General features: G+C 41.6%; 1 protein-coding gene and 1 long non-coding RNA gene across 4 annotated transcripts in view; one reads left to right on the top strand and one right to left on the bottom strand.

The window, feature by feature from the left end:
* sgcd (sarcoglycan, delta (dystrophin-associated glycoprotein)) overlaps nt 1–27,731 on the top strand; it is a 111,091-nt gene that overhangs the window by 78,231 nt on the left and 5,129 nt on the right. For all 3 annotated transcript variants that reach the window (XM_088441049.1, XM_088441048.1, XM_088441050.1), the window contains 5 exons: nt 2,340–2,441; nt 4,447–4,534; nt 5,152–5,271; nt 20,788–20,860; nt 26,375–26,498. In XM_088441049.1, coding sequence (XP_088297175.1) covers nt 2,340–2,441; nt 4,447–4,534; nt 5,152–5,271; nt 20,788–20,860; nt 26,375–26,498 — 507 coding nt within the window. The remainder of the gene's footprint in view (nt 1–2,339; nt 2,442–4,446; nt 4,535–5,151; nt 5,272–20,787; nt 20,861–26,374; nt 26,499–27,731) is intronic.
* Nucleotides 496–14,809, bottom strand: LOC148408459 (uncharacterized). Its single transcript, XR_015868584.1, has 3 exons — nt 14,554–14,809; nt 5,107–5,258; nt 496–1,045 (listed from the first exon to the last, which is right to left on the bottom strand). It is a non-coding gene; the product is annotated as an uncharacterized LOC148408459 (long non-coding RNA).

The following is a 27,731-nucleotide window of genomic DNA, read 5'->3' as shown; positions in this document are numbered from 1 at the left end:
GGACCCAGGATGGAAAATGAACAGGAAGTCGCCATGTTGGTTCGCTGGGGATTTTTTGGGGCACACCAAAATGATTTGAACATTGCTTTATTTTTATGAAAAGACCTCCAAGTCATCATCATTATCTGACACGCCAAATAGCTCCCGCACTTAACGAACAGAAGCTTGTTTAAACATCCTCGTTACTCTTCCACGGTTAATCATCTTGGGACCTGTCCAGTTTGTTTAAAATGGAGGACTTCGAAGTTGATTTGCTGATCATCTTACTTGGGATGTTCTTTACCCAAGTGACGACTGTTGTTTGATCAAAGCGAGGAAGGTTGCCCTTCACTGCCCCCCCCCCCCCCCCCCCAACTTGTCCACAGACTGGAGACGAATCAAGCCGTCTTTTCCTTTTCATAATATGTCAAACTGAGCCATGAAGCCTTGTGGTCAGCAAAAAAACTAATTTTTGCCGCGTGCTTTGCAAACACTCTAAAACTGATGCATACAACATCGAATTAGGTGTATATAATCATTTTAAGCCTTGTAAATGACATATTACATATTTCCAATTCAAATTAATGTTATTCAAACAGAAATGTGGGGGAAAAATGGGTTTGTTTAGAGTTATGAATAGAAGGGAGAGAAAAAACCTGACTTGTTCTCCAAGAAATATGGTAACTAACAGGACTGAAAAGCACCTTTTAAGAAAACCATAACTGGGGAAAAATAAACAGACTTCCAATTTGGAGTCTAATTAGACTTTTCAGGGAGTAGTTTTTGTTTGTTTTTCCCTATTTCCTCGAATTCCATCCCAATGCGAGTTCAGCTGTGGCGGGACCGAGCGTGAAGAACAAAGACCCGAAGGGCAGGACGAGGGACGGCAGGTGGCTTCAAAAGCCCGGTAAAGTCCAAACAAGGCTGACGACTTTTCACTAGATGAAAGTCTGCTTCGGCAGACGGCCCTGAAGAAGAAGAAGGTGAAGATGCTCATCTGTGCCCCGCGTAGAAATCGTCGTGGCCTCGTGAATTATTCATGGGTGCTTGCCTGACCGTGCGCACGCTAAGAAAGAGAAGAACCAAAAGAGGAAAAAAAAAGTTAGGATTGGAAGGCCAAGTAAAAACGTCTTTCTGTTTGCGTGACTGAACAATGCGGCTAATTAGCGCTCTCTACACCACCTCTCACTGTTATTTATTTACTGGCATACCTTGAAAAAAAATCATTATGAACGCATTCACCTCCAGTCATTTCCATGCATTTTAAATAATCTTAAAAAAAAAAAAAGACTCACAGAATATGGTGTCCTCATTTGAGACAGCCTATAGGTGTATGTCCACTGTGGTAGATATTTAGTATTGATCTATCTTTCACTCATTGGATTTAGGCAACTAAGTCCTAGTGTCCTCAGTAGAGGTCACCCCGGCCTTCTCAATGATGTCTCCATTCACTTGGCTGTCTCGCTGAGACAAATTGGACGCAACAGTGGATACAAGCTGACTCAAGAAGTTCTTCCTCCAGCAAGAAAAATTGTTTTCTAGATGTTTACATTCTTTTGCAAACTATGGGGTGGATAGTATTTTGAGAGACTTTTAATACATAGGTGTCAAACTCCAGTCCTCGAGGGCCGGCATGTTTTCCGGTTTTCCTTCTCCACCTGATTCAATTGAATGCAAGCTTTGCAGGAACTTGAAAATGATCCTTACCGGCCATATTTGTGTTCAGGTCACTTAATTTATATTACATTCTGAAAGTATTCATGACTCCTTAATTAAGCAATCAAAAGTTTGAGAAACTCTGGTTTATACATTTACATTTATCCTCCTGAGACCCAATGTCCACCGCCGTGGACACAAACATCTCTCATGCTCTTTCAACATGCTTAAACGTGTCCAAGTTCCGCCACGCCATCGTCAAATCTCTCCCTCGCCACGAACGCGGCTCCTCTCAAATCCCAAACGATGCAACACCGCCATCTACAGGGATCTATTAGTCATTGCAGCTATTTTCTCAACATTGGGAAGCCATAACTCATGCGTGCGATGTAATAGTGGGAAAAGGCTCCCCCGCTTGGCCGGGATTCACCTGCCTTGATCTCCATGTGCTCCCTCGCAAACCGGGGGAGGAGCAAGGGCAAAAAAAACAAAGAGTCTTTCCACTTTTGAGGCTCTCTTATCTTTACACTGATCCAGCGGCTGATGTAAAAAAGAAAAGGCAGGATATAAAGGCGCTGCTTAATATCCGCGGCGCCCGTGTGAGCTGGAAGCGTAAAGACGTGAGCGACAAGGCCGACCCGCGTGAAATATTAACCACGGTGTGACTCGCGTGTGTGTTTGCGTGCGTGTTTGGTGTCGTGCAGGACGGCATGGGCAACCTGAGGATAACGGAGAAGGGTCTCAAACTGGAGGGGGACTCGGAGTTCCTTCAGCCTCTCTATGCCAAAGAAATCCAGTCCAAACCAGTAAGTCCAAACCTTTTTTTCGGTGTTTGCAATTGTTGCATTCGCCATCTTTTTATTATTTGAATTTGGGGGGCGTTTTATCCTGCTACTAAATGTCAGCAAAAATCAAAATTTGCTGGGTTTTTGCTTCCACATCACCTTGTGATTAATGTATTTTTTTCAGTACCATAATTCGCCAAAGACAACAGAGTATAAGGCGCACCCTTAATTTTGGGGTCAAATTTTGGTATTTTCTATTTCAGGGGTTCTCAAACTTTTGGGAGTTGAGGACCCCTTTTCGGAAAGCAAAATTTCCAAGGACCCCCATTGCAAAAATTTGCAGAAATAAAACAGATCAGCTAAGCCAAACATAAGTTCGCTTTATCCTCAACATATTCAATTTGACAACTTTTCCGCCATACTGAAGTTTATAAAATAAATATTGCAAATCGCACGCTTCCTCATCACAAATTGGGTCAATTTGTTTTGTTTTTAAATGCCAATTTTGGTCAAAAATGACAAATACGTGACAAAAGACAAATGGCGATAACGGGCGTGGCCGATGGATCGAAACGACGTCAACCGCGTTTTTTTTTTTTTTTCCCCTTTGAAATGCGCTCCTCCCGCTACACTCACTGTGGTTTCGTTGTAACCGCTGAGAAGTTTACCAAAGAAAGCGCTCCACCTTCAAGAAAACATGTGCAGAAACGCGCGTAAGCACGCACACATTCTCTTTCTGTTTTGCGAGAGACGACGACGTCCCGCTGTGTTGAACATGTTCCGTTGCCGCAGCGACGGGGAAGGATGTCGGGCCCGCGGATCGCACACTGTCGGGTGCCAATCATTTTGAGCCCCGGTATAGTCAGAATGGTGCAGAGACGATTTGAAGATGGTTTCTCATAGATTTAGGACTCCCATGTGCTTGAAACATGCTTTTTATATGGATATAGCCTAATCCAATCCCAAAAAGGTTCCCAAACTCTTTGAATGTATTATTAAATGATAAAAAAAATGCATCAAAAACAGTATCAAATATATATTAGAATTACATTAGTGCATAGTAATTAAAATATATCATTGTGTGCCTTGAGATAGTGTTGGTGTTGAGTGCAGAGAGAGAGACTCCTTTTTAGGTCGTTTAATTTGTACACTTTTATTTGACGTTTCCCAGGAATTTATTACAAGGCCACACGTGCAATAATATTTATTTTTAGGATTATTTAGAGCACTTTAGGGTCATGTGGAGTGCTTCCTGTGTGATGTCATTGCTAAAATGCTAACGACACGCTAACAACGCAACGTCAGACGCGGCAGTCCAAAGTGGTGTGTTACATATGTGTTTTTATGTGAATTTGTACAACTTTAGCCATAGCTAACGTCAATTTGATGTTTGTTAGTTCTACAGTTTAAATTGTTGGTGGGAAGTGTGGATGAAACGAGTAAAGATGGAAAGTGGCAGATAACAGTAAACATCAATGCGAAAAACTATTGTCTCATTATGTAAGTTATATACAACTTAAGGATATGAACGCAACAAAATATGAAGAAATTACAAAGATGAGATTTGTTCTGTTTTGCTAAAGTTTTGACATTTGTCACTAAACTGTTGGTGTGTCTTATACACGGGTGCGTCCTACTGTATATTTGAGGATTTGCGGTATTGTTTTTTTTCCCCAATAGTTTCCGCAAATCATTGAAATGTTTAAAGTTTTATTTAGATTGTTTTAATTTCAAGCAAAATCAAAATGTGCTGAGCGCTCCCAAGGTCAGCAACATTAATAAATGTTTAACAGAAGTCCAATGCTGATATTTTTCATGATTTGATGATGTACAATGGGCTAAGAATTGACCCTTGGGGGACGCCACATGGGCTGCCCTTCTTGTATTTGTTGTGCAATTACTTGAAAGGTTTTTTTTTTTTTTTTTAGCTGGGGTTTTGATTAAAACCTAAATGCAAATTAGAGCATTTTGATGACACAATCTGGAGCATGAATAATCTAATTTGCTGCTATTTGTCCATGCGCAGGGTCGCCCTCTTTACCTGCAGTCTTCTCGAAACATATCGGTCAACATTCTCAACAGCAACAACAAGCCACTCACACAATTTGTAACAGGTAGGACACAGCCTGGGAAAAAAAATGACAAAAAAAAACATATTCGAGGACGCCTTCCCTTGTCAAGCGCTTTTCAAACGCTGACGACACGGAGGGCAACATCACAAAAAGAAGACGTTCCTTTTCTGATGTTTGCCTTTGCAAATCGACACAATGTGTTTGTTTGGGCAACATCAAAACATTTCAAAGGTAACTTTTATGTACGTCTTCATGCTTCTATTAAATATACATTTGAAGACAATTGAAAAAAAAAGACACAGTGCTGTTGCCAAACAAGCCTGCTGTCAAAATTTGAATGTAGTTTTGCAATGCAAAATGAATGGATTACACTAGGTAAATGAGGTAAAACTACGGCCCGGGGGCCATATGCGGCCCCCTAAGATTTTTAATCCGGCCCGTCGAACTTGAAGAGATCAATCAGGAGGAAAGCGGTAACGTTAACTCTTTCGGTGCCGCGTACGAGACTTCTCAGCGCGTAAATTATTATTTTTTTTTATGAATAGATTGTCAAATATGAAAATGTTGCTGTTTATATACATACGCAGACTATTATTTTGCCAAATCTCACTTACCCTCCTGACGTGTTATCTGACGCGTCTTCCGTTTTCCGCGTTTAGGATCCAGCGGGTTCAAAGCGCGAGGCAGGCTGTTCGAAGTCAAATCCACAAGCGGCAAACTCCTCTTCTCGGCGGACGAGCAGGAGGTGGTGGTGGGCGCCGAGAGGCTGCGGGTGATGGGTGAGTGAGTGCTACATCCCAAAGGGAAATTTTCAAGATGGAGTCCCAACTCCTCTCTTGATTTCAAAGCGTTGCTCTTGGCTTCAGTGCCTTTTTTAATATATTTTTGTCGGATCAGATTGCCGCTTCTGTGTCCATCTGATCTGCCCAGGGCATTCACAATTAATATCACCAGTCATACAATGAACCTCATTATTTTTTTTTCTAGCCTAGACTATATTATTTTCTTTAAAAAAAAAACAACTGCAACGAATGTTGTGCTGTGGCGTTTTGATAAAAAGGAACCTTGAAATGATTTGAGGCGTTTCACAGTGGCGAAAGTAATGCTTTGCACAAATAGATGGGAGTTTCTTTGACCGATCCGATTTCAAATCGACCTTCTCATGCTGGCCCTTGATGACATCAGCATTATTCTGCCTTCTGATTGGTTTTGTCTCACTTGGATGAGCAAGACATTAGCGACGATATTTTTTTGTCATTTTATATAAATATTGATTGTGGGACAGTGACCTAAGTGCTCCGCGGACTCCTACAAGACACGTGATTAGATTCCGTCGGGAGCCAATCACATGTCTTGAAGGAGTGCCGTCTCCCTCATGAAACTCACACCTGCTGTTAGGTAGACGCGCATCTGTAGAGCGTAGTGAATCTCTTAGCTAGATTTATTTTGTAGGAAATTGGAATTTCAAGTGTAAACTCTGCTTGTTATCATGTTTGGTTAGCTATAGGATTCATTCTAATTCGACTTCCGGGCACCGCAAATATAACCGCGACTCACCGTGAGACTACAGCCAAGGGGATGGGATAAGAGGACAGTTACTGTATGAGGTTTGATAATTAGGATAATAAAGAATTAAATAAATATGTGTACTGCGGTAATATTTGTCTTGTCTTCACGGTTTTGACTTTTTGCAAAAAACGAGGGATTACCGTATTACGTTTTTGCATTCTGTTGACGTTTAGTAAAATTGCATTGACACGATGGTGGCGGCATTAATAAAAAGTGGAAGAAATCAGCTTAACAGAAAGCCCAAGTAGGAAATGCAGCGCTGACGCGCGGAATATTTTGCATTTGAAAATAATAAAGTCAATTTCAGTCAGAGCGACGTCACGCGCCGATATGTGAGTAAAACCGTGTTTTGGGCAAACGTGAAGGAATCCCCTTCGGAGATGATTTGCTCCTGGCTTTTACAGATGGCAGCGATTACCACGCCCGCTCATCTCCATGCACTTAACATCCTTTGCAGTCGCATTTGCTTAGCGTCAAGCTAGCGGAAAGTGGCGCCCGGCCACAGATGGCCAGGACCAGACGCGGGCACGGATAATTGGACCGACGTGCCATTGTTCCATTTTAAAATCTCGGCAAAAGACGTCAGCGCTTTACTTTTTCTTCTAGCGGGCTTATGCATTTTTGAAAATAACCCCCAGGTGTCTCGCGCATGTTCTCGTGTCACACATTTTGTCACGCACTTATCTGAGCCTTGCTGAAATCAGCCACTTCTGAGAAGTAGGCCTCTGTTGTCATGACAGCCAGCAGGCTGACCAGGTAAGCTCACTCTGGAGCAAAAAGCAAACCTTAGGGAGATGAAATTTCCCAACACAAGAATTTCTCTTGCACCCCGTTTGCGAGTTGCCGTCGAAAGAATTCATGCAAAATCGGGGGAAATGCATGATAAAACATGGGGTTTTCAATATGTCCAAAATTGACAAAATTTCACATTTTGAATGGCAGTAAATGAGCCCGACATGGGCTAAATTTGATATCTGCGGGGTGCACCTCTCGACCTCACGTTTGCTAGCATTTAGAAAGGATGACAGGACGCCATATTGAAAGCTGACAAAGTTTACCAATCCATGCAATATTTTAGCCTAATAATCTTTTTTTTTTTTGGGCGAGTTGGGCAAAATTTACCCAAGGGTTTTTTTCCTTTACATAATGTGCAAATACTCAATATTATGTATATCTAATCATTTTAAGGCTTGTACGTGACGGATTATTTATTTCATATTTCAAACAAAAATGTAGAAAAAATTGGTCTGGTTTTGGGTTTTGCGGTTATGTGTCGAACCCCCCTAATATAGGGGTTGAAATTGAGAAAAAAAAAAACTTAACTTGTACTGGCACAAATACGGCAATAATAATAATAATAATAATCAATTGCTTATTTTCGATGAGAGAAGCGGACAACCCCGGACAAATTCACGCTTCCATCCTCACTTAAGGGCGATTTAGAATCGGCATTTTTTTGGGGACACGAGGCCGGCGCGCAAAGCACATCTCCAGTGCGCTGCCTAGCTGAGCGCCATTATTTTCAATTTCGCGCACCCCCTGAAGGGCGTTGGAGCGCACTCTCCAAATCTCTGACATAGACCATGAAATAAGGTGTAAATAGGGTACATTAACCATGCATAGACCTTTAAATAAGGAAATAGATTGCCAACGGCAGTCGGGCCAGTCCTGCTCAGAAGTCGATGCAGGTTCTGCTTTTTGACGCTTAAAACTACTGTATATATCCATAGATTGTCCTTGTTTCACTTGGAAATATTGTAAAAAGTCAGATACAGACTTTTTCTACTGGGGACATGCCACTATAGACACATTTTTTGCTCAAATACCTAACTGTTTTGATGTTAAAGTTAGGCCACGCCCCTTAAAGGTATAGTTACGTTATCATTTTTCTTCATTGCTTTTTGATTTGTTTTAGTTTGTGGGAACTGGTGACTAGCTGTGATTTACTGTGACCGAAATGGGCTGAAGTCCAAGCTGCTTCATGTTCCAATTTGTTTTCTCGTCATTTGAAAAGTTTAGCATTAAGAACAGCTTGAAAATGAGGAAATTTGACTTGGCTTAGTGTGGCAGCATGGTGGAAGCACATCTGCCTCAAGTCTTGGGTTCAATTCCTGCTCAAACAGATTCTAGAGTTTGCATGTTCTCCCCATGCCAACTTGAGTTTTTTTCAGGAGGCTTCGATTTCCTCCCACATTTCCCAAAGCCTGCATGGTAGGTATATGAATGTATGGATTTGGCATAGTGTTAGAAGTGGGGCATTGTACACCTTTTTGAGACATCAGTTTCGCACAATACATATTTTTTGCAATTCATATCAATAGAAAAAACTCATCTCGAATTGGAGGCAATTGGAGAAAACTTGCAAGTCAAAGCGCCACTGTAGTTTGGCAGACTTTTTGGGGATCCCGCTGAATCGTAACGGGAATCAGGCGGGACAGTCCAAAACGTGAATCATTTAGCGGATGCGTGTGCGGCGGCAGCGCCGACTTCTCCCCGGAGTGGCGCCGGCCACCTTGGGCTTCCAAAGTAAGCGCCGCTCACTCAGGCGGCGTGCCGAGAGGATGCCAGAAGATGTGGAACTCCCACCGAGTGGAGCGGGAGTCACCTTGATGCTCAGGCTTTATTTACCTGACAAATGGGCTTACTTAGCCAGCCAAAGGGCAGCCTGGGTCTCTGACTTGGCTTGCAACCAATGAGAGGGACTCTCAAAGGCGCGGACTCGGTCCGCCGAAGACATAAAAGTGGTCTGCTGGCACTTGTCCCTCAAAGAACCGAGCCTCGCTCAAGTACAGTATGTTGTCAACACCCTTGCTTATTTGTCCTTGCTACATCACAATTCATTCTAGCGCGGGTTTTTCCTTGAGATTTGGTTTTTGAAACCAGGACTAAGAAAGGGAGCGATTCCAGTGACTTTGGTCACATTGGCTGCAGACTATTTGCGGTTTGAACTACAAAGATGCAGCAAAATAGCAGATAATCATGGAAGTTACTCAGTTATATTTCTGGCTCATTTTTTGAGCATTCTAGGGCCCATTCCTGACCACCTTCCAGATGACTTCCTGCCCGTTTGGTTATAAATATCCAAATCTTATCCTAGATGAGTTGAGTGATTAGGTTTGGAGTTTTGGTCATTGCTGCAGGGGACCGGGGCGGCATCCCATTTGCTCAGCTCGTCTTTTCAGCTGCAATTACAATTAGCCTCCTTTCATTTCCCTCCCTTTATGTCCCATTGAGTGCGGTCGGGAAGAGTGCGCTATCAGCTCAGAATGAGCTCGTCTGATCAGCCCCCGACCACAAACGGAGGCCAGGCTGCAGCGTGGCAGGCAAAAGTGGATGATGAGGGCGTGCGGGGTGTTTTTTTTTTTTTTTCCTGTTCAAGTGATCACAGCAACTTGTTTGCCGAACGCCACAGTCACCGATGCGCAGCCCAGAATTCTAAAGCGGGCACACTCCATATCACCAAACTTAAAAGAATGATTTGTTGTAAACTAAATAGCAATATTATGTATGAATTACAGATTAGGGCTGCGACAAATTACTATTTTATTTATCGATTCACGTTAGCTAATTGTTTTTGATTAATCAAATGGAACGGTCGTTGGTTCAGTCTGCTCACTTCTTTTATTGAAAATAATGCCGTTAACAAGCTCAGCTATCACGAGCTGCTGTTAGCTGCAACAGGAACTTGCTGCTAACTGCCAACTGACGTCCACACTCTAGCTGGTCCCATTAGGATAATTATCGTCAATAAGAATACGGCTGATGATAAAAATGTGCATCAAAATAAATAAATACATATATCTTTATTGTTAAGGTATCGTTTATAAGACACATCCATACTTTTGGCTTTCATTTTTAGGGAAAAAAAGAGCATCTTAAATTTGGATAGTTCCGGTAAGTTTAAGTCAAAGTTAGTGCTATTTTATGCTTTGCCGCCATCTTGTGGCGGTTTGGGGCAAAGGAACTATGTTGACGGGAATTGAAAAGTTTTGTTTTGGCAGAAGGAGATCTATTCCGCCATCTTGTGGTATCTACCAAGTATTTCAAAGCCTTTAGCGCACTTTTGTGGGTCCGGCGTCAGCAACTTCTACGTTCACGGAAGCAAGGTGTCTTCACTTTTATCTTTGCTATTAGTCAAAGCCTCGGCCAGCTTTTATTGGACGCTAACTTTTCTCCCAGTGGACGGCGGGAAGTTGTAACGAAACGGTGAAAGACAATGGTGTTAGCGTGCAGAGTCGGAAGGCCACATCTCTGTCCGTTATCTGGAGCGTGTGGCTAATGTGCAAGCCCTTCCCGGCGCGCGTCTTCCATGTTAGCTTTAGACACGCATGTTAAGCACTTTGAGGGCTGACGGGTTATCACAATAATAAGGCGCAACCCTTCTGTTTATTGTGTCCGCTGCAGTACTTAGCAACCTATTTCCGTACAACAGTTATGCAAGCCAACTGCTAAGATGGAGCGAGCCGTGACAGGACTTTGTGCATGCTTTCCATTTGAACACGCTGTCTCTTTATGGAATTGTTGTAGCTTTGATTGAAGTTTATATTCGATTTTAGAGTAAAGCGGTCTGTTGGTGTTTTGTTTGAGAAGGAAAAATCGAGATGCGTCTTGCACACGGCGTTCATGGCTCACATAAATGTGGACGCCGGCAGCCACAAAGGCTGATTAGATGTTAAGCGCGGCAGTGGGGCGGGCCGGGCCGGGCTCCCCCCTCGCCTCCTCGACCCCGCTCGGGGCAAGTGTGGCTAACCTGACAAATGAGTAGATGCTGCTGGAATCCCTGATTTTTTTTTTTTTTTTTTTTAATTCTCCCAAGGAGCTTCTAATAAGCACACGACTCATAATGGCTACGTATATCCAATATTCCTTATTAAGGAAAAGCCTATTGAATAATAAAATAATTGGTAAGGTAACCGGTTCTTATTTTTTGGGAGAATTTCTTGGAAGAAGTAGCATAGCAACTGCATAGCAGCATTTACTTGCTATTATTTTTATTTACTGTTATCAATCATACACAGATAGATAGATAGATAGATAGATAGATAGATAGATAGATAGATAGATAGATAGATAGATAGATAGATAGATAGATAGATAGATAGATAGAAGAGCTTTAACTGGGCCACTATCGGCAAGAATAATTGGTTTCTCATGTATATTTGATTATCACGCTAGCGCTCTCAAAAAGATACAACGTAATAATTTATTGTCAATGACTTGAGGGACCCCCCCAAGCCAAGTCGGCGGGCTCTTGTTTGAGAACTTTAGAAGGTCCCGAGACATCTTCGCCCGCCTCCACCCCCCTGTCAGGTATAAAGACGCATCCATCAAGAGGGAGGAGGCGCGCGCACTTAGCGCTAATGTCATTATAGCATCCGGCGCGGAGGCGTCCTCGCTGACGGCGGCGCATCATTGCTGATGGATCGCCAAGGTGACTTTCAAAGTGTGCACGCGGCTGTGGGGGAGACAGCAGTCGGCGAGCTAATCGGTGAATTGTGGCAGCGCCACCACGCGCTATTTTAACACTCAGAAACGCTGGTTATGCTAGCAGTTAGCATGACTGACTGGCGGGCATGAGATCCAGCTTTGAATCTCACTTTTGTGACGATGGCCCGTTCTTCTGCGAGGAAAATCAAAAGCACATTGTGTGGATCAAGGCGTCGGACTGGCAACGCTCCTTTAGAGCGCCTCGTCGTTGCGGCATAGAAAATCTCTGTGACGAGGCCGCAAATTAGGAACATTCGCTCAGACGCAGTTTCGAAAATAATCCCTTTATTATTTTTTCTGTAATTTGATTCTCCAGAGACCCTGATATTGATCTAAAAACTATTTGAAAGTCTTTTTTCCTTTATTCAACCTCCTTATAAGTTGGATTGTTTTTATCTTTTAAGAGTGCAGTTGCCTCTCATCTCAAGTCTTGTTCTCTTGAATTAAAAAAAAAGTAGGCCACATTTTTATGATGTCAGATCACTGTCAAAAAGATATATGCAAAATTAATGATGCATATCAGTGCCAGTAATAATTTTTAACGTTTGAAATGTTTTCTTGTGAAACGAAATCGTGAGGGTTTGAATTCTTAATCAATGAAAAGCTCCGTATTCTATGCCATCTTTTTTTTTTTTACAGATTTCAAATTTCTAAATTTGGGTTTGAGACTTTCGACATTCGTTTTGAGGTCTCTCAGTCAGATTCAAGTCCGGGCTCTGGTCGGGCCACTCCGGGACGTTCACCGAATGGTTCTGATTCCAATCTTAAAGATCTTGGCGGTGTAATTACGGTCGTTTTGTGTCAGAGCGCTCAGGAGCAGGTTTTCATCCAGGATGTCCGAAAATATTGAAAGCAGCCCCGTAGCATGATGCCGCCACCACCATGCTTCACAATGCAAGGCATTGCCACAGCACCGCATTCTAAATGCAAAATCGGCCTAGCTGGCCTCCATGTAACTGTCAGCATATTTGTGTTTTCTGTAAACACTGGACCGCTTGTTCCTCATTTGCGTCTGCACTCCATACCCTACCAGCAAATGACCATTTTGCTTGCCTTTCTCACTCCAAGCAATTTAGTTGCCCTGGAAATCATGTTTACAGTACTGTAGCCATTGATGGCGTCGATATTAAAAACAAATAAATAAACAAATCCGCCCTTCCACAGAATTGAGCTCTCAGGTAAGTCATTCATGGATGAAATAAGCTTTTGAGTGTCATCTGAAATCAAAAGTGCCTTGCGTCCACAGAAACAAATTAGTGTTGTAATTATAGTCTTTGTGTTTTTGCCGCCCACCGCTGAAATGGAGCGCCGTCTTGTTTTTTAAATGACGTGATGACTCCGTTTCGAGAATTGATTGAGCCCGCCGCTAAAATTTGCAAATGTCAGCACAAAGTATAATTATTGCGACACCTCCAGTCAGGTTTTTTTTTTTTTTCCTTCTGATTTTCATTCAAGCTTTGCGTCGCACACAATTGCAAACGGCATGATGAGACTTCAGTTAAAAATTCTACTCTTGAGATCCGAGCAGAAAAGCTGCCAGAAAAAAAAAGCACGAGTTATTTTTTTTCAGAGTCTGGAACTGTAAAATTCGGTGCACTCTGTTTAATGCTTGAATTGATTTTGTCAGTGTTGAATCGACAAATCATGGCCCCTCAAACGTCAGCCCAAAATACTACACTGCAAAAAAATCCCAGCCAAAAACAAGAATACAGTATTTTTAAAAAAATAAATAAAAAAAGGCACATTTTCTTGTTATAGGAAAAAAATAATGCGGCATTTTTTTAAGCTTTATTTTTTTCCCTGAAAAAAATAAAACTTATGGCATATATTACTTGTTTGTAAGTCTAGGATACTTGGCAAAATTTGATTTAAAATTTTCCGACTTCCATAGATTAGGTTCCAGGCTGGGATTTTTTGTCCCATTGGTATTTCATAATACTGATATGAGCGTTATTCAAATTCTCTTGTTTTAAATGAAAAATCTCCCAATGGGGTAAGAATGACCTTGCCAACAAAAACAAATTCTTCATGTTTGAAGAATGTTTTTTTCTTTTTCTTTTTAACTCAAATCGTTCAGTCATAAGGGAATAAAGTTGTGTCTTATCCGTGGAAACGGGGTCAAAATGTCTTTTGGAATGTTAAAGGTTGGCGAGCCCTGGCCTAGCCGTCAGCCGGCGAGCGGCGTCATTAAGCTGTCATAAAGCCGGCCGGCCTTTTTGTCTTTTGTCATCGGCGTCTACGTTTCCCAGATGAAATACCGAAATGCGCTTGAACGAGACTTTTCTTAACCGCCATTAGCCGCGAGGCAGCTCCCAACATGCCAAATTCTATTCGCAGCCCCTGAGCTGAAAAAGCTGCAGGTGGCCCGACGGAGGGGGGAAATTGGCGCTATCCATCTGGCCCTCGGATCCTCGCCCTGCTATGAAAAAAAAAAAAAAAAAAAAGACATCAATCTGTGAGGGGAGCCGCAGCATAGAAGGACGTATGGCTCAAAATTTTCCTCTTCTACTCGCTCAGCACTTTTTGCAAAAAGTTCTGGAACTCGCCTCCATATTCCTGCATTGCCAATTTGCTGCAGATTCAAACTATAGATGATACAAAATCATGTTTTAATTGATTTAATTTTTTCATCCGATGGATTTTATCGGGATCATTTAAACATGGTTTATACGAAATGAATAGAAACCAATGGTAATTAGCTAAAGCGTATACTGTAAAACCCCAGGTAAAAACATCTAAATTGTATATACATATTTAAAATTAGTTTAAGTGCTATAAATGTTATTTATATTTAATATACATGTACAGTGGGCCCCCGTGTTACGAGATGAATCAATTCACCATGTGATGGGCAATCCAAACCTATGTCAAATAGCTAATGCGTTTAGAACCCCAGGTAAAAACATCGAAATTGGACATACATATTAAAAATGTATGCTATGTAATATAATATACGTGTATACAATCAGAAAACATCATAAATAAAAAATATAGAAAGGATTCACCTTTGAGTGGCGCTTGTTATGCCCATATTCACTGGTAAGGGTTATCTCCAGCATCGTTTTCATATAAATCATCTTCTTAATTCTCACTAGCAATCTTGGGACCCATGGCGAAATACTTTCAACTTTGAATTAAGCAGTAAAATGCACTACAAATACGGTTATGGAATCACTCACGATAGAACATAACTTTACCGTTCCGCCATTTTGAAACGAGTGAGGCCGACCAATAGCAGACCGCCATCCCCGTGAGGCGCTGTACTGTTAGTGCCGTAAACCGGGAAAAAATGTCGTAAAGTATTCCTTTTTTTTTACGTGAAAAAAAACATAAGCCAGGGACGACGTCACACAGGAGTCCATCGTAACTACATTACAACATTTCTCAATATGCATAATTTTGATAGTTGCGCTGTCTACAAGTTTCATCTCTCCATTCATTAAAAAAAAAAAGTCGAAGGGAAGCAAGTGGCTTCCACATGGTGGCTACGTTCTTGGATGGAACCGTGAGTCAAAACATGCCACTCAAAAAACCAAGATGGAAAAAGCCAAAACAGATACAACAAAGGCCCATTTCTGGGTAAATCTTGTCCACTTGCTCCAACAATTCTTAAACGGTGAGAGGATTTACAGCACTTTTTTTTTTTTTTTTTTTTAAAGAAAGAAAGAAATCTTTTGACAGGCCGAGCAATGGAGCTTAGAGGTGTGGAGATGTGATCTTAATGGTCCGAGAAATGTCTTCCCCAGGAACATTTTTGGAACGAACAGATGCTTGGTCAGGTTATCAATCTAGCGGCAAAAGACATTCACTTCCTCAATTCAGTCATCTGGACTTCAACCGTCCAAGTGCTTCATTGGCAATAAATGGTTTTTTTTTCTAACATATTACTTTTTTTGGATCTACTTTTGGCTTTTTTCCCATCTATTTCCATTTGCAAATTGCTGTCGGACAAATGTTGGAGCGCCGTGTCCTCCTGAGAACCGGGCTATACGTTTGTGTCCACTCGTCTCGCCGTTTTGTCTTCGCGAGACGGTAGAGTCGATCGCGCGCCAGCCCAACACATGACAGGTCCTCTATGAAACACGCAACCGCTTAATAGTAAAATTAGTCTCCAAAAACTAACGTCCATTACAGTGGACACAAATGAAAAGGATGCCTTTCAGGAAGACATGTATAAATTAAGTAAATACAACTAAAGAATACAAAAATAAGATTCAAAATTCACAAATTTAGAATACAAAGAAAAATTGTGGAATACTAGAATTAAATAAATAATAGCGTGAATTTTCCACTTTTTTCTTAGGCTTTGAACTCTGTGGCTTATCGTCCAATGCGGCAGGTTTTTTTTTTTTTTCTAGCCTCCCTGTAAATCTATCCGCTATCCAAATTTTGATTTTGAGTCTGTAACCGCTATTTAACTGGGTAGCACGGTGGTTACCAGGTCCGCCTCACAGTTAAGGCTTTCTTGTGTGGAGTTTGCGTGTTCTCCCCAAGCCTCCGTGTGTTCTCTGCGTGCACTCCAGCTTCTCCCACGCTCCAAAAATCATGTTCGGCAGGTGTATTGGACACAGTAAATTGGGATTAGCTGCATGAATTGTTGTTTGTATCTGCGTGCCCTGCAATTGGCTGGCAACCAGTCCGTGGTGTCCCTCACCTACTGCCCCAAGTCAGCTGGGATAAGCTTGTGAGGATAAGTGGGTCTAGAAAATTGACGAATGTTATTTTACTCGCCACCAGGAGGCACTCTCCACTGGTTTAAAAAAAACAAAAAAACAATCAGGCGTATTACCGTTGTTTTGGTGCAGTATTTGAACAGTCCGAGTACGCCGGTGTTGTATTGACAATACATTAGTGCTGATCTTATTTCGAAACGCGCAGGTATGTTCATTCCGTGTTGAAGACACCATGTTGACGTGAGCAGGTAAAAAAAAAAAGCTGAAATCGAAGATGGACAAGGCGGTTTGTGATGAGAAAAGCCAGATGAAAAGACAACACGAGCATTATGGGATGGCTCTCATTTTTGGGGAGCCTCCCGATCAAATCGTCTGGCGGAAGCGGAAATTAGACGGTGAGATGGCTTTTATCGATTGTGGTGCGGGTACCACCTTTACAAGAGGAGGATGGGGGGGGGGGGGGGGGGGGGGGGGCACATAGGATGGTTAAAAATAGTACAGAAATAGTACAGATAGACTGACTTTTTTTTAAGGCTGATTATGGACAGCCATGGGGGCTTGGAGCCCATAATTATTATCAGAAACCACAAAAAAGAAACAACTCCATCTTGTTTTTAAGCATATGTTTATTTCACAATTGTTTAGATTTTTTTTCAATAAATATTACATTATAAAAGAATAGCGCCTAGGCTCAACAGCCTGTCCTAAAAAAAATGTTTTTTTAATTTTTTTTTTTAAAGCTGACTGGTTGGCTAAAGAGCTCCAGAATTTCAAATGATGAAAGTTTTTTAAATAAAATAAAAAATCAAAAGGTGCTGAGTGGTCCCAGGGAAACCATAATTTAACTGCAAATATCAAGAAATAGTTACCCGAAGTTAAAAATTTTCAAAGGGATTCAAAACGAAACACTTTTTCTTACTTTTATCAACTTTTTGCCAATTTTCTACCAAACCAATAACTGAATCATAGGTCATTTATATATGTGCATTTCCTGCACGGTCAATTTTACACAGTCAATAGACTGCATAGATTAAATGAAAAATGAACACATGAACGCATTATTGAAAAAAAATATTTGCAGCCCTAAAAAACATAAACTAAAAAACATCTTAATTGTATGAGAAAAGAGCATAGTACACACTAGTGTGATATACAACTTGATGAATTTTGTCTCTGGTCCCAATTGGTCCTGCAATGTCCTTTTTTCCATCGTTATTGCCGCATAACGCCCACTAATCCTAGAGTGTGTGTGTGTGTGTGTGTGTGTGTTGCAGGACAGATGACAAAGAATATTTGAAAGGTGCGTGGGTTTGTTAGGGAGCAGGCACATCTAATAAGTTCTTTTCCCAAACTATTTCCTAAATGTTATTTCTGTGCAACGGCAGACTGAATTCAAATGGGTTCATACACATTGCTAATGCCTTTGAAAAAAAGCTTCTCACAGGGTGTACGTCGTGGAAAAAATGTTGACGAGCTAGCCTAGACGTTAGCCTTGAGCTAATCAGAGGCTGAGCTGCACTGTGATTGTTTACAGTGAGAACAAACACGCTTATTGTTGAGTTTGTATTTAAAAACATGGGGAAAAAGATGCTTTTCACAGGGGTGTATCATTTCAAAAATGTTGACACGCTAGCCTAGACGTTAGCCTTGAGCTAATCAGAGGCTGAGCCGCACTGTGATTGTTTACAGTGAGAACAAACATGCTTATTGTTGAGGTTGTATTTCAAAAAGATGCTTTTCACAGGTGCACATCACTGAAAAAATGTTGACGCGCTAGCCTAGACGTTAGCCTTGAGGTAATCAGAGGCTGAGCCGCACTGTGATGGTTTGCAGTGAGAACAAACATGCTTATTGTTGAATGTCGATTTAAAAAAATGTGGAAAAAGATGCTTTTCGCAGGTGTGCATCATTGAAAAAATGTTGACGCACTAGCCTAGACGTTAGCCTTGAGCTAATCGGAGGCTGAGCCGCACTGTAATTGTTAACAGGGAGTGCAAATGTCTTTCTTATAGCATGTGTTACAGCATCAACCATCACTAGATTTATTCCTGGAAGTTTTTTGTTTTTTTTTCCCCCTCTTTCCACGCTGTGTTTCATCAATGCTGAGCTACTTTGGGCCAGAACTGATGATGTTTGCCTGCCCTATAAACATACACACGTACAGTATATGCCTTTCTATTTAATAGCATCGTTCATTCTCCTCTGTTGACCCGCAAAAAAAAAAAAAAAACGCACGGGTACCAGCATGTCATCGAGAAAGCGCTTTAACGGCTTGTAGGATTTTGGCGAGGCGGCGGGATGGAAATAGAAATCAGCGGCGGCCAAACATTTACACGGCCTAAACGTGTCAATAATGCTTGACATTTCATGCGGGTAAACACCCTCCATCAATGTCCCAAGCGCAGCCAGAATGGCCACAAGATCGTGCTTTGGGGGATTGTTGTAACCAGCTTTATGTTAATGTTTCAGGATTTTTTTCTGCAATAATGTCTGTGGGTCAATATGACCCGGAGGCGTGTTTAATTATCCAAAAGTGTAAAAAAAAATAAAAAATCTCTGGGGGATGCTGGGGGCATTTATAGCCATGTTTTAATTATGATGTTTTCCTCTAAATTAAGAATAACATCCGGGTCAAAATGACCCGTAGGTGTGTTTAATTAACAATTCCTTTTTTTTGTTCAAGTGGAAAGTCAGTCATAAAGTAACAAGACAATAATTAATTTACAACCACGTGTGGCATTTATTTCTCTGCAACATCCTGGGTCAATTTGACCCGAGGTCATTTGTAACGAAGCAAAAGTTAGCATTGGTTTCTGTGTGTGTTTGTGCGCGTAACCCTGCTAACAAATCTTGTGATTTCCTTGTCGTCAGTTCGAGCAATGCTTCTCAATTGTATTTTGCAAAGTAAAAACTTTTTCCTTGAACATAAATAAGATTATTATCTATAAATTGATAATAACGTTTATCCTTTTTAAGATTATCAAAAGATAATAGAAATATGAATCAACTTTCAACAAGTGTTAACTACTTTTTACAGCGTTCATAGAAGTTACAGGTTAGTCTAAAACTGATAAAAAAAAAAACAGGTGGATCAAAGTGCCTGAAATTAAAAAAAATATTATGTCAATGCTGACAATTACACTTGTCATGGCAAAAGCTGGCATCCAACGTGCCCCCCAGGGGCAACAATGTAAAAAATTTAGCAAAACAGAATAAATCCCATCTTTTTTAAACCCTTCATGTTTTCTCATGCTCGTATCTGTAAAAACACATTTTCACTGTTTTTCTTTGTGTTTTATCGAAGGGAAGGACTGTTGAGATGTTTCAGAAGCAACAAAAAAAAAAACTATTGGTGTCAAAGTGTATATGTGTGAGGATTTTTCTCTCTTTGTCCAAAATACCTGGGTGTCACTCAAGTGACCTCTTTTTAAACAGTGATTATTAAAGAGCGATAAGGTTAAATCTTCCTTTCCTTTCTTTGTAAAGAACGGAATCCAATCTTTCATATGGTACCACCAATGTCTACATAGTCATATACAATATTCCGTCGGCCTTGAAAGTTGCGGGAAAATGCTCAAAATTCGCTGGTTCTCAAACGGGGGTACTTGAAGGAAGAATTTCGATACAGCCAACAAGCATGCAAAAATCCTTTAAAGATCATGATTGAATTTATTAAACATTTCGGGAAAATATAAGTTCATAAAACATGTTTTATGTTCAGTAGGTTATTCAATTTCATTAGTTAAAATTTCTGGACTAATTAATGGTTTGACCCAACTTGTCACGTGCCGCCTCTCGTTACCTGTCAAGTTCATGGTTTATTTTTGTGACCATATCTCTACTATGATCCTAAAAGACGACAGTGCATAAAAAAAATAATCAAATTGATGTGTCAAACCTGTTCTCAATAAAAACATGAATATTTGTCCATCGAAAAAAATTCACCTCATGTCTTCTAGAAACAAATGGAAAAGAGATCATTGGAAAATTCAAATACATTTCAAACAATTTAAGCGAAAATGTTAGCTTGAGATTCATAGGGGACCAAAAAGGAAGTTATTAGATTTTTTTTATATACGTATTTTACAACAGTAAATATTTATTTACAGTTAAGAGCTGCTATTTGCTTGGAATTGGGACCGATTTTTGCATGCATAGCAAAAATCAAGTGACAATAATTGTTTTAAGTTTCATACCTTTAATTTACCAGTTCAGCCCTCTTGAGAATCGATTTCCCGCCATGTGGCCCCCGAACTAAAATGAGTTTGACAGCCCAGCGCTTAACGTTTAATTGATTACATTTAGTAAGTAATTAGCAATTGATTTGTTTTGTTGTCGATTAATTGATGAAGCTTTGCGCCTGTAGTGCAAAATGCGCGCTATTTCTTAACTTGTAAAGCTCAAATGCTAATAGCATGTGACAATTGACGTTGTTTTTTTCATCATGGTTATTTTATTCACCTTACCAATTAACTTGATTTTAGAATTACAAATGAAGATGAATGTTATAGGAGTTATTCCCCCATGTTAAATTGGACGTTTGTTTGTTTGTTTTTTTTTTCCCAGGCGCCCAGGGAGCCGTGTTCAGCAAGTCGGTGGAGACGCCGCACGTGCGGGCCGAACCCTTCAAAGAACTGCGGTGAGTTATTCTACCAAAATAAATACCGTATTTCCCCGAGTCGACCTGGCTTATAAATCTTAAGTTACTTCACTTCAAGACAAACAACAAAATTCCTCACTTTGAATTACAAGTATGTAATATATGTGTTGTATGTATGGCAACACCGCCATCCAGTGGTCACTGTTATCACTACACTGCTCAATTGCCTTAATCTTAGATTAGCATGAGTCAAGGGTGTCAGTTACCCTCCATAAAAATTGCATTTGATGAGAATTGTATTGATTTTTTGTATTACTATTTTAAAAACATGAAAATGCTTGTCCACGGCACTGAAAGAATTCAAATTATTTAAAGTTTCAATGCTTTATTTTTTAACACAGCTGAACATCAACTTTTGTGCGGCTCGGATTGTGTTTAGCACATCTGCCAAATCCAGCTGGTGCCTGCTCAAAGTCAGCTGGGATAGGCACCAGCAAGCCTTCGATCCTTGTGAGGATAAGCGGCCATAGAAAATGGATGATACCACAGTATCTTTTTACAAAATAGTACCGAGAAAAAGTTGCCTCATGTTTGAATTCATTTGCTCTTTGTTTGAAAAGCAAACTGTACGGTTCCTGTCAGAGCTTTCAATTTGATGTGCTGCTACCTGCAGAAAGCCTGTTCAAAAATGACACAGGTATAAATTGTTAGGAGGCACGAAAAGTCAATTAACTGGCAAGCATTCCAGAGTGCATCCCGCTTCTCTAACCAGAAGTCAAGCGGCAGGATCCAAGGGCTTTCGAGCCTTTTGCGCGTATTCTAAAGGCAACTTGTGCGCGACTGCGGCGGCCCGGGCTTGTTTGGCTGCCTGCAACTTTGGATAACAAGAGTTGCGCTTGAATCTGTGTCGGGCTTTTGATGTAAATTTGAAAAGCGGGCGGGCGGGAAACGAGCCTGAACATGAAGAGCAGCGGCAGCAGGCGGCCGGCGACGAGCTCGCTGCTGTAGGAGGCACAAGATCCACATAAAACAAAAGATGAAAGTGGGGAAAGTGCTTTTTTTTTTTTTTGCCATCGAAGAAACACCAGCGCAAGGGGAATACAAAAGGGAGAAACTTTTGATGACAAAGATCTTATTAACATGATTGCACCGCGTCAGAGAACTTCGCAAAGCCGCCTCATCAACCGTCTATTAAGGCTTCTCAAGCATTTTTAATTATCTTTTATTTCAGCCAAGTATTCTAAAAGTGGCGCAACGCATTATTGGATATGGAGGAGGGCAAAAAAGACTTAAAACTGCCTGATATACTTTGTAACTACATTTGTTTTCATGTCTACAGTGTGCAGGGATAGATTTCAATTAGCTAGCACTACGCTAATGATGTCAGTCAGTAAGTAAGACTCAGGCTAGAACATTTAATAAACAACAAACAGGAAGGAAGACAACTGGGTTCTTTTTCTCACGAGGAGAGCAGACAGGAACCTGACCTTCTCATATCTCCTTCAAGTCTGGTTACAGATCTTTTCCGCTCCGCATTTATTCATTTGGGTTGGCCCTAGATTCAAGAGTTTCCTCCACTTCTCTCACTAAAATTATTTCACACCCAGCTTCCCCAACCAAAGGTCTGGTCTGCAGGGATAGATTCCAATTAGCTACCTGCACCCTAATGATGTCAGGAAATGTCAGGTTCAGGCAACCTAAAACATTTAAAAAACAACAAACAGGAAGGAAGACAACAAGGTTCTTTTTCTCGCGAGGAGAGCAGACAGGAACCCAACGTTCTCAGATCTCCTAAAGAGTTGGGGGTAACTCAAGCATCGTGTATGCCACTCCTCATCTGGGATAGTCTCCAATTGTCCCTTAAGTCGCTGAATGGCTGCAAAGAATGTGAGACTTTTGAACAACCGCCGGTCCACATTCCGCCGTGTAAATGGAGACGTTTTGCAGGTATCCTCGTTGTCATGGTATCAGCCTCCACCGAGCGAACGGCGCTCGGACATTTGCGAGGGAGGCGCTCCTATTAAACGTACATGGAGATATTTCTCAGGGCTGTCACTTTTGAGAGCGCCGCCCGCGTGTGTCCTTGCATCGCAGTGACGACTTTGTGGCAAAGTAAAACGGAGCCGCTGATGGATGCCAATCCCCGGCTCGGGATAAAAAGCAATATTTATGAGGCAATAAGGCGCAAAGTGACAAGTGGGCCAATAAAAGAAAGTAGCAAGGGCTTCTTTTTTTGCGTTGTGTTTTGTTTACCGCGCCAAGCGCGCCGTGATGGACTCCAAGCTGCGGTGATGATCGTCCCTGAAGTCCTGCTTTACGGACGGGCCGTTTATCGTCCGCGGCCTTCAACAAAGCATAAGGGCGCTCAAAGTGAAACTCCGGCGGGGCTTCAAAGTCATCAAGTGAACTTTTAAAGTCCAATTACGGCGTTGCGCAACCTTGCAGATGGAACGCCGTTCTTTCTCTCGCTGCCTTGCAGACTTGGGCCCCAAGGAACAAAATCACCTCTTTTTTGGTGCCCCCCATCATCTTGAGAGCGCATTGTGGAGCAAACCAGACCCAAATTTGACACAATGCTCACACTGTAGTTCCGCCTCATCCATCTGGATTATTACCCGCATTTTTTTTGACCTGCATTCATACGGTGCTTCTCCAAGGCTCTTATTGAAATTTGAACAGGCACTCTGCAGGTATCAGCTAATTGAATTGAATGCCCCAACAAAGCTGTATGTTTGTCTTTTCAAATGAAGAGCTAATTAACTGGAACGTGACCAACATCCAGCCAGATTGTGTTCTAGCTTTCCAATGGGTGTGTCCTATCATCAGTAAATTAAAATTTTCTTTTTTTTTTTTTTTTTTTTTTTAAATTAGACACCGTTGGAGGAAGATTGCTCTTTTACCACAAAAAACAAGTTTTAACTCATGTTTATATCGGCCATATTCTCACTTAGAATAATTACCGTAACGAGGCGAGCTGTTAGCAGCAATTGCCTGTTGCCGCTGACGCGTGCTCGAGTTTGTTAAGGCATTATTTTCAGTAAAAGAAGCGAGCAGGCTGAACCAGCGTCCGAGTCCATCCTAGTTCACACACAGGAACTTGTATGACTTGTTTATTGATTGTGGTCTTTTGGCATAAACACACAATCATAAACTTGGTGCAACTTTGGGTATTTTTGGCAAAATGAACTCGAACCACGTCACAAGGAAAAGGAAAACTGGCGCTGCGTTCACTGACTGCTCTCAATGTGGGAAATCTCAAACACACTCAACGCACGTGGCCAACATTTAACATGGCCCTTACCTCTGAGTTTTTCAGAGGACAAAGTTTGGACACTCCTTGGATTTCTCATTGAAAATAGGTTGAGAAGACAAAGCCTTTACCCAATAAACGTTTTGTTAGCGGATCCGACTAATTAGCATTCCGCGCAGCTTTCCCAATTGGAATCTAAAGGCGTAACCTCCGCCCTCATCTCAACCGCAATAATTAGAATGATTAATTAAGCACATATAAGCACTGAGTTTCAATTTTAAGTTGAATTCCTCGTCCAATGATGTCCCAATCTCCGTCTGCGTCGTTCCCGGCACGCCGCGCGCATCCACACTTTCTATTAGGATGCACGTTAGCCCACGCCAAAGTAAACAAAAGGAAAAACCATTAGCGGAGTTCAGCAACGCCAACGACACTTTAATCCCGCACTTTGCAAGGAAAGAGAGAAAATTGATGGCGTCGGATGGCGCTGCCTTTAATTTCGTTACTCACCAGAGGGTTCAAGTGCAATTTCTGGGCATCTTTGAAAATGCGGCATGGATTTGTCGCTCAGGCATCTATTCAATATTTTCCCATTCAGCTCCGACGGCGATTTTGACGCTTTGAACGGCAATGTTGCAATTATGAGGTCAGAGGTCAAAATGATGTTTACGTTTTTTTTTTTTTCAGCTTTTGTTGCGAGTCGCGTATGGCGATGAAAACGTCGCCTTTGTTTTCCGGCCGTTCCGGTCTCATTTTCCATCAGCAATCAATGTTTTCGTCGTCCTTTCAGCACTTGGTGTCTGCAACTTGAATCAAAGGTTAATAACGTAGGACGGCGTGCGACCACGCAGGTGCCTGCGGTCAAAGGAAAAAAAAAAAAGTCAGAAATGATTGGACGTCTCTGTTTTGCGTCCTGCGTCCTTGGCACCGAGGCTGAATCTGGAAATCGTGAATCTGTGCAGGATACAGGGAAATCTCAAGATATTGAGAAATTTCCGGCTGAAGTGTGTCAGAAATTTTAACTGGGCCACGGAGATCCGTTCTGGGGCGGTTTGACCGCACCTGGCCCAGTGTGTCAATCAAAGCATTCTGGAACCAAAAGTGGTATTCCAGTCACTCGATTTAACCCTTTACTTTTGTCGGATAGTCTGGAGGTCCGTGAATAAATTTTAAGTTATTAACTCTTTTAGTGCCGCGACAAGCATTATCAGAAAAGGAAACGTCTAGAGGGAGAGTATACAATTTTCACGCATCTTTCAAGGCGGACAGAATATTGTGTGCTATGTCTATGCCGCCATTGAAAGATTGACTTCCATTCATCAGTTACGCTTGCATATAGAAAACAGTTGTGTTAGAAGTGTGGAAACGCTGCCATGCAATGGTCACAGTTATTATTAGTTAAGGGTGTCAGCTACCTTATATAAAAAAAAAAAACATTTTGACCAGATTTTAATTCATTATTATTGTTATTACTTTTTTATGTAAACATGGGTGCTATCATATGAAAGATTGATTTCCATTCCTTACTTAGATTTACAAGTATGTAATGTATGTGTAGTATGTATGGCTATCTTCTAACCTAATATATATATATATATATATATATATATATATATATATATATATATATATATATATATATATATATATATATATATATATATATATATATATATATATCTATCTATGTGCAAACACCCAATTATTAAATAAGGATAACCAAATACCAAAATATTGGATAGCTGCAGTCCAAGTCACAGGTCTTCCAAAACAATAGCAAGTTTTGTTTGCTCCAGGCGGCATCAGGTGTGACAAAATTGTCAAGCCTTTCAAATTGTGAGCAAATTGGCCCAGCCAGAATGAGAACTCTCGCTCTCAGCCACAAGTCACATGTCCTTTGGATGAGATCGCAGCTTACGTTGTCGGGCTGCTTCGCCACATCTGGCATACGCTGTTCTGACTCTGTGCCACTACAATCAAATGCCAAGATTATGAAGGTATCGTGGAGCGAAAAAATCCCGGTCCTTATGGAAAAGATGAATGATTATATTGTGGGGCTGCTTTGCTCCGTCAGGCACTGGTTTTCAAAAACCTCGCGCGGTATTTCATCCTATCATTACATCAAAGGGAAAGCATTGAAGACACTGGGGAGCTGAAATTTCACCCAGATGGTGACAACATGTCAAAAAGGCACAACCACTGCCAGGAGTATGCCTTCATACGTGAAGTCTGTCCTCTTTTTCTGAGCATTTTCCGTCCAAGCAAGCCTGACGTGATCGATCGCGCGTTTGTTTTTCCTTCAGACTGGAGTCGCCCACCCGCTCCCTGCTCATGGAGGCCCCCAAAGGCATCCAGATCCTGGCCGAGGCCGGCGACATCAAAGCCATCTGCAGAAACGAGCTGCGACTGGAGTCCAAAGACGGAGAGGTACCACCGCCCATATTAGCAAACAGAATTTGCTGTACTGAAAACTCATATCGTGAAAAAATACGCAAGGAATTTGTGTTACCTTTCCCCATGGCGTTGCAATCCATCTGACCCAGAAAAACAATCAATTGCGTTTCCGATAATGTTCAATGAGCTAATAAGCTAACTGAGGAGCAGCATGATATCGTAATAAAGACAAACGAAGAAGACTTTCACAACTTCGTGAACTGTCTCAAACGGCAAGAATATTAGCAGAGGATAAAGAATATATGCCAAAATCGGAATTAGTTTCAATTGCCGGTAAATTTACATGATTTTTGTTTTTGTTCTATCTAGGTAAGCATATTTGTATCCTGTATTTATTTGGATGCCAAAAATGCGACACGACCACCATTTTATTCAGTTTAACTCTCTTTGCACTTCATTGTACTCCTTGAAAAGAAGTTGTACTACTACATTTTCCTTTCACGGTTAGGTGGTGCAGTGGTTAGCAAATCCGTCTCGCAGTTCAGGGACCTGAGTTCAAATCCGCCTGGCGCCTGTCTTCCTGTGCGGGGTTTGCATGTTCTCCCCGAGCCCGCGTAGGTTCCCTCATCCAAAAAGATGCATGGCAGTTGAATTGGGAATACTAAAGTGTCCTTAGCTGTGATTGGGTGCGAGAACGGTTGTTTGTCTCAATGTGCCCTGCGATTGGCTGGCAAGCAGTTCAGCATAGTCAGCTGGGGTAGGCACCAGCAGGCCCGTGACCCTTGTGAGGATAAGCGGCTCAGGAATTTCAAGGTCACCTCCGCTTCTTTTTGTTTAATATCGCAGCAGCACCAGCAGGTCTTCATGTATACAAGTAACTTTTGAAAAGACACCCCCCCCCCCCCCCCCCCCCACTCCATTAATCCTCCTCGGCTGATGTGAAACAGATCTGACACCACGCCACTGCCGCAGAGCCGGGGAGGGAAATCCTTTTATCAGCGTCGGCTGATGCGCGGAACGGATCGGCGTGGAAGATGGGGGGGGGGGGGGCGCAGAGTTGAAGACAGAAAGAGGACAGAGGGAGGACGTGAGACGAACGGAAGGAAGATCGGGACTCGTGATTAATCACTTTTAAAAAAAAAAAAAAACATGATTGTGTCACACGTCATAATTCATAAGCACCTTTTTCAACACCAAGGCATTAGGACAAAAGGAGATTTCTTTTGGGGGGGGGGGCTATGTTGACAAAAGTATTGAGACATCATC

The sequence above is a fragment of the Hippichthys cyanospilos genome, chromosome 18 (genome assembly GCF_059441005.1).
Source record: "Hippichthys cyanospilos isolate Australia breed blue-spotted pipefish chromosome 18, RoL_Hcya_1.0, whole genome shotgun sequence".
Lineage (NCBI taxonomy): Eukaryota > Metazoa > Chordata > Actinopteri > Syngnathiformes > Syngnathidae > Hippichthys > Hippichthys cyanospilos.
Note: the sequence above shows the minus strand (reverse complement) of the source record. Positions and strands in the feature narration are given on the sequence as shown.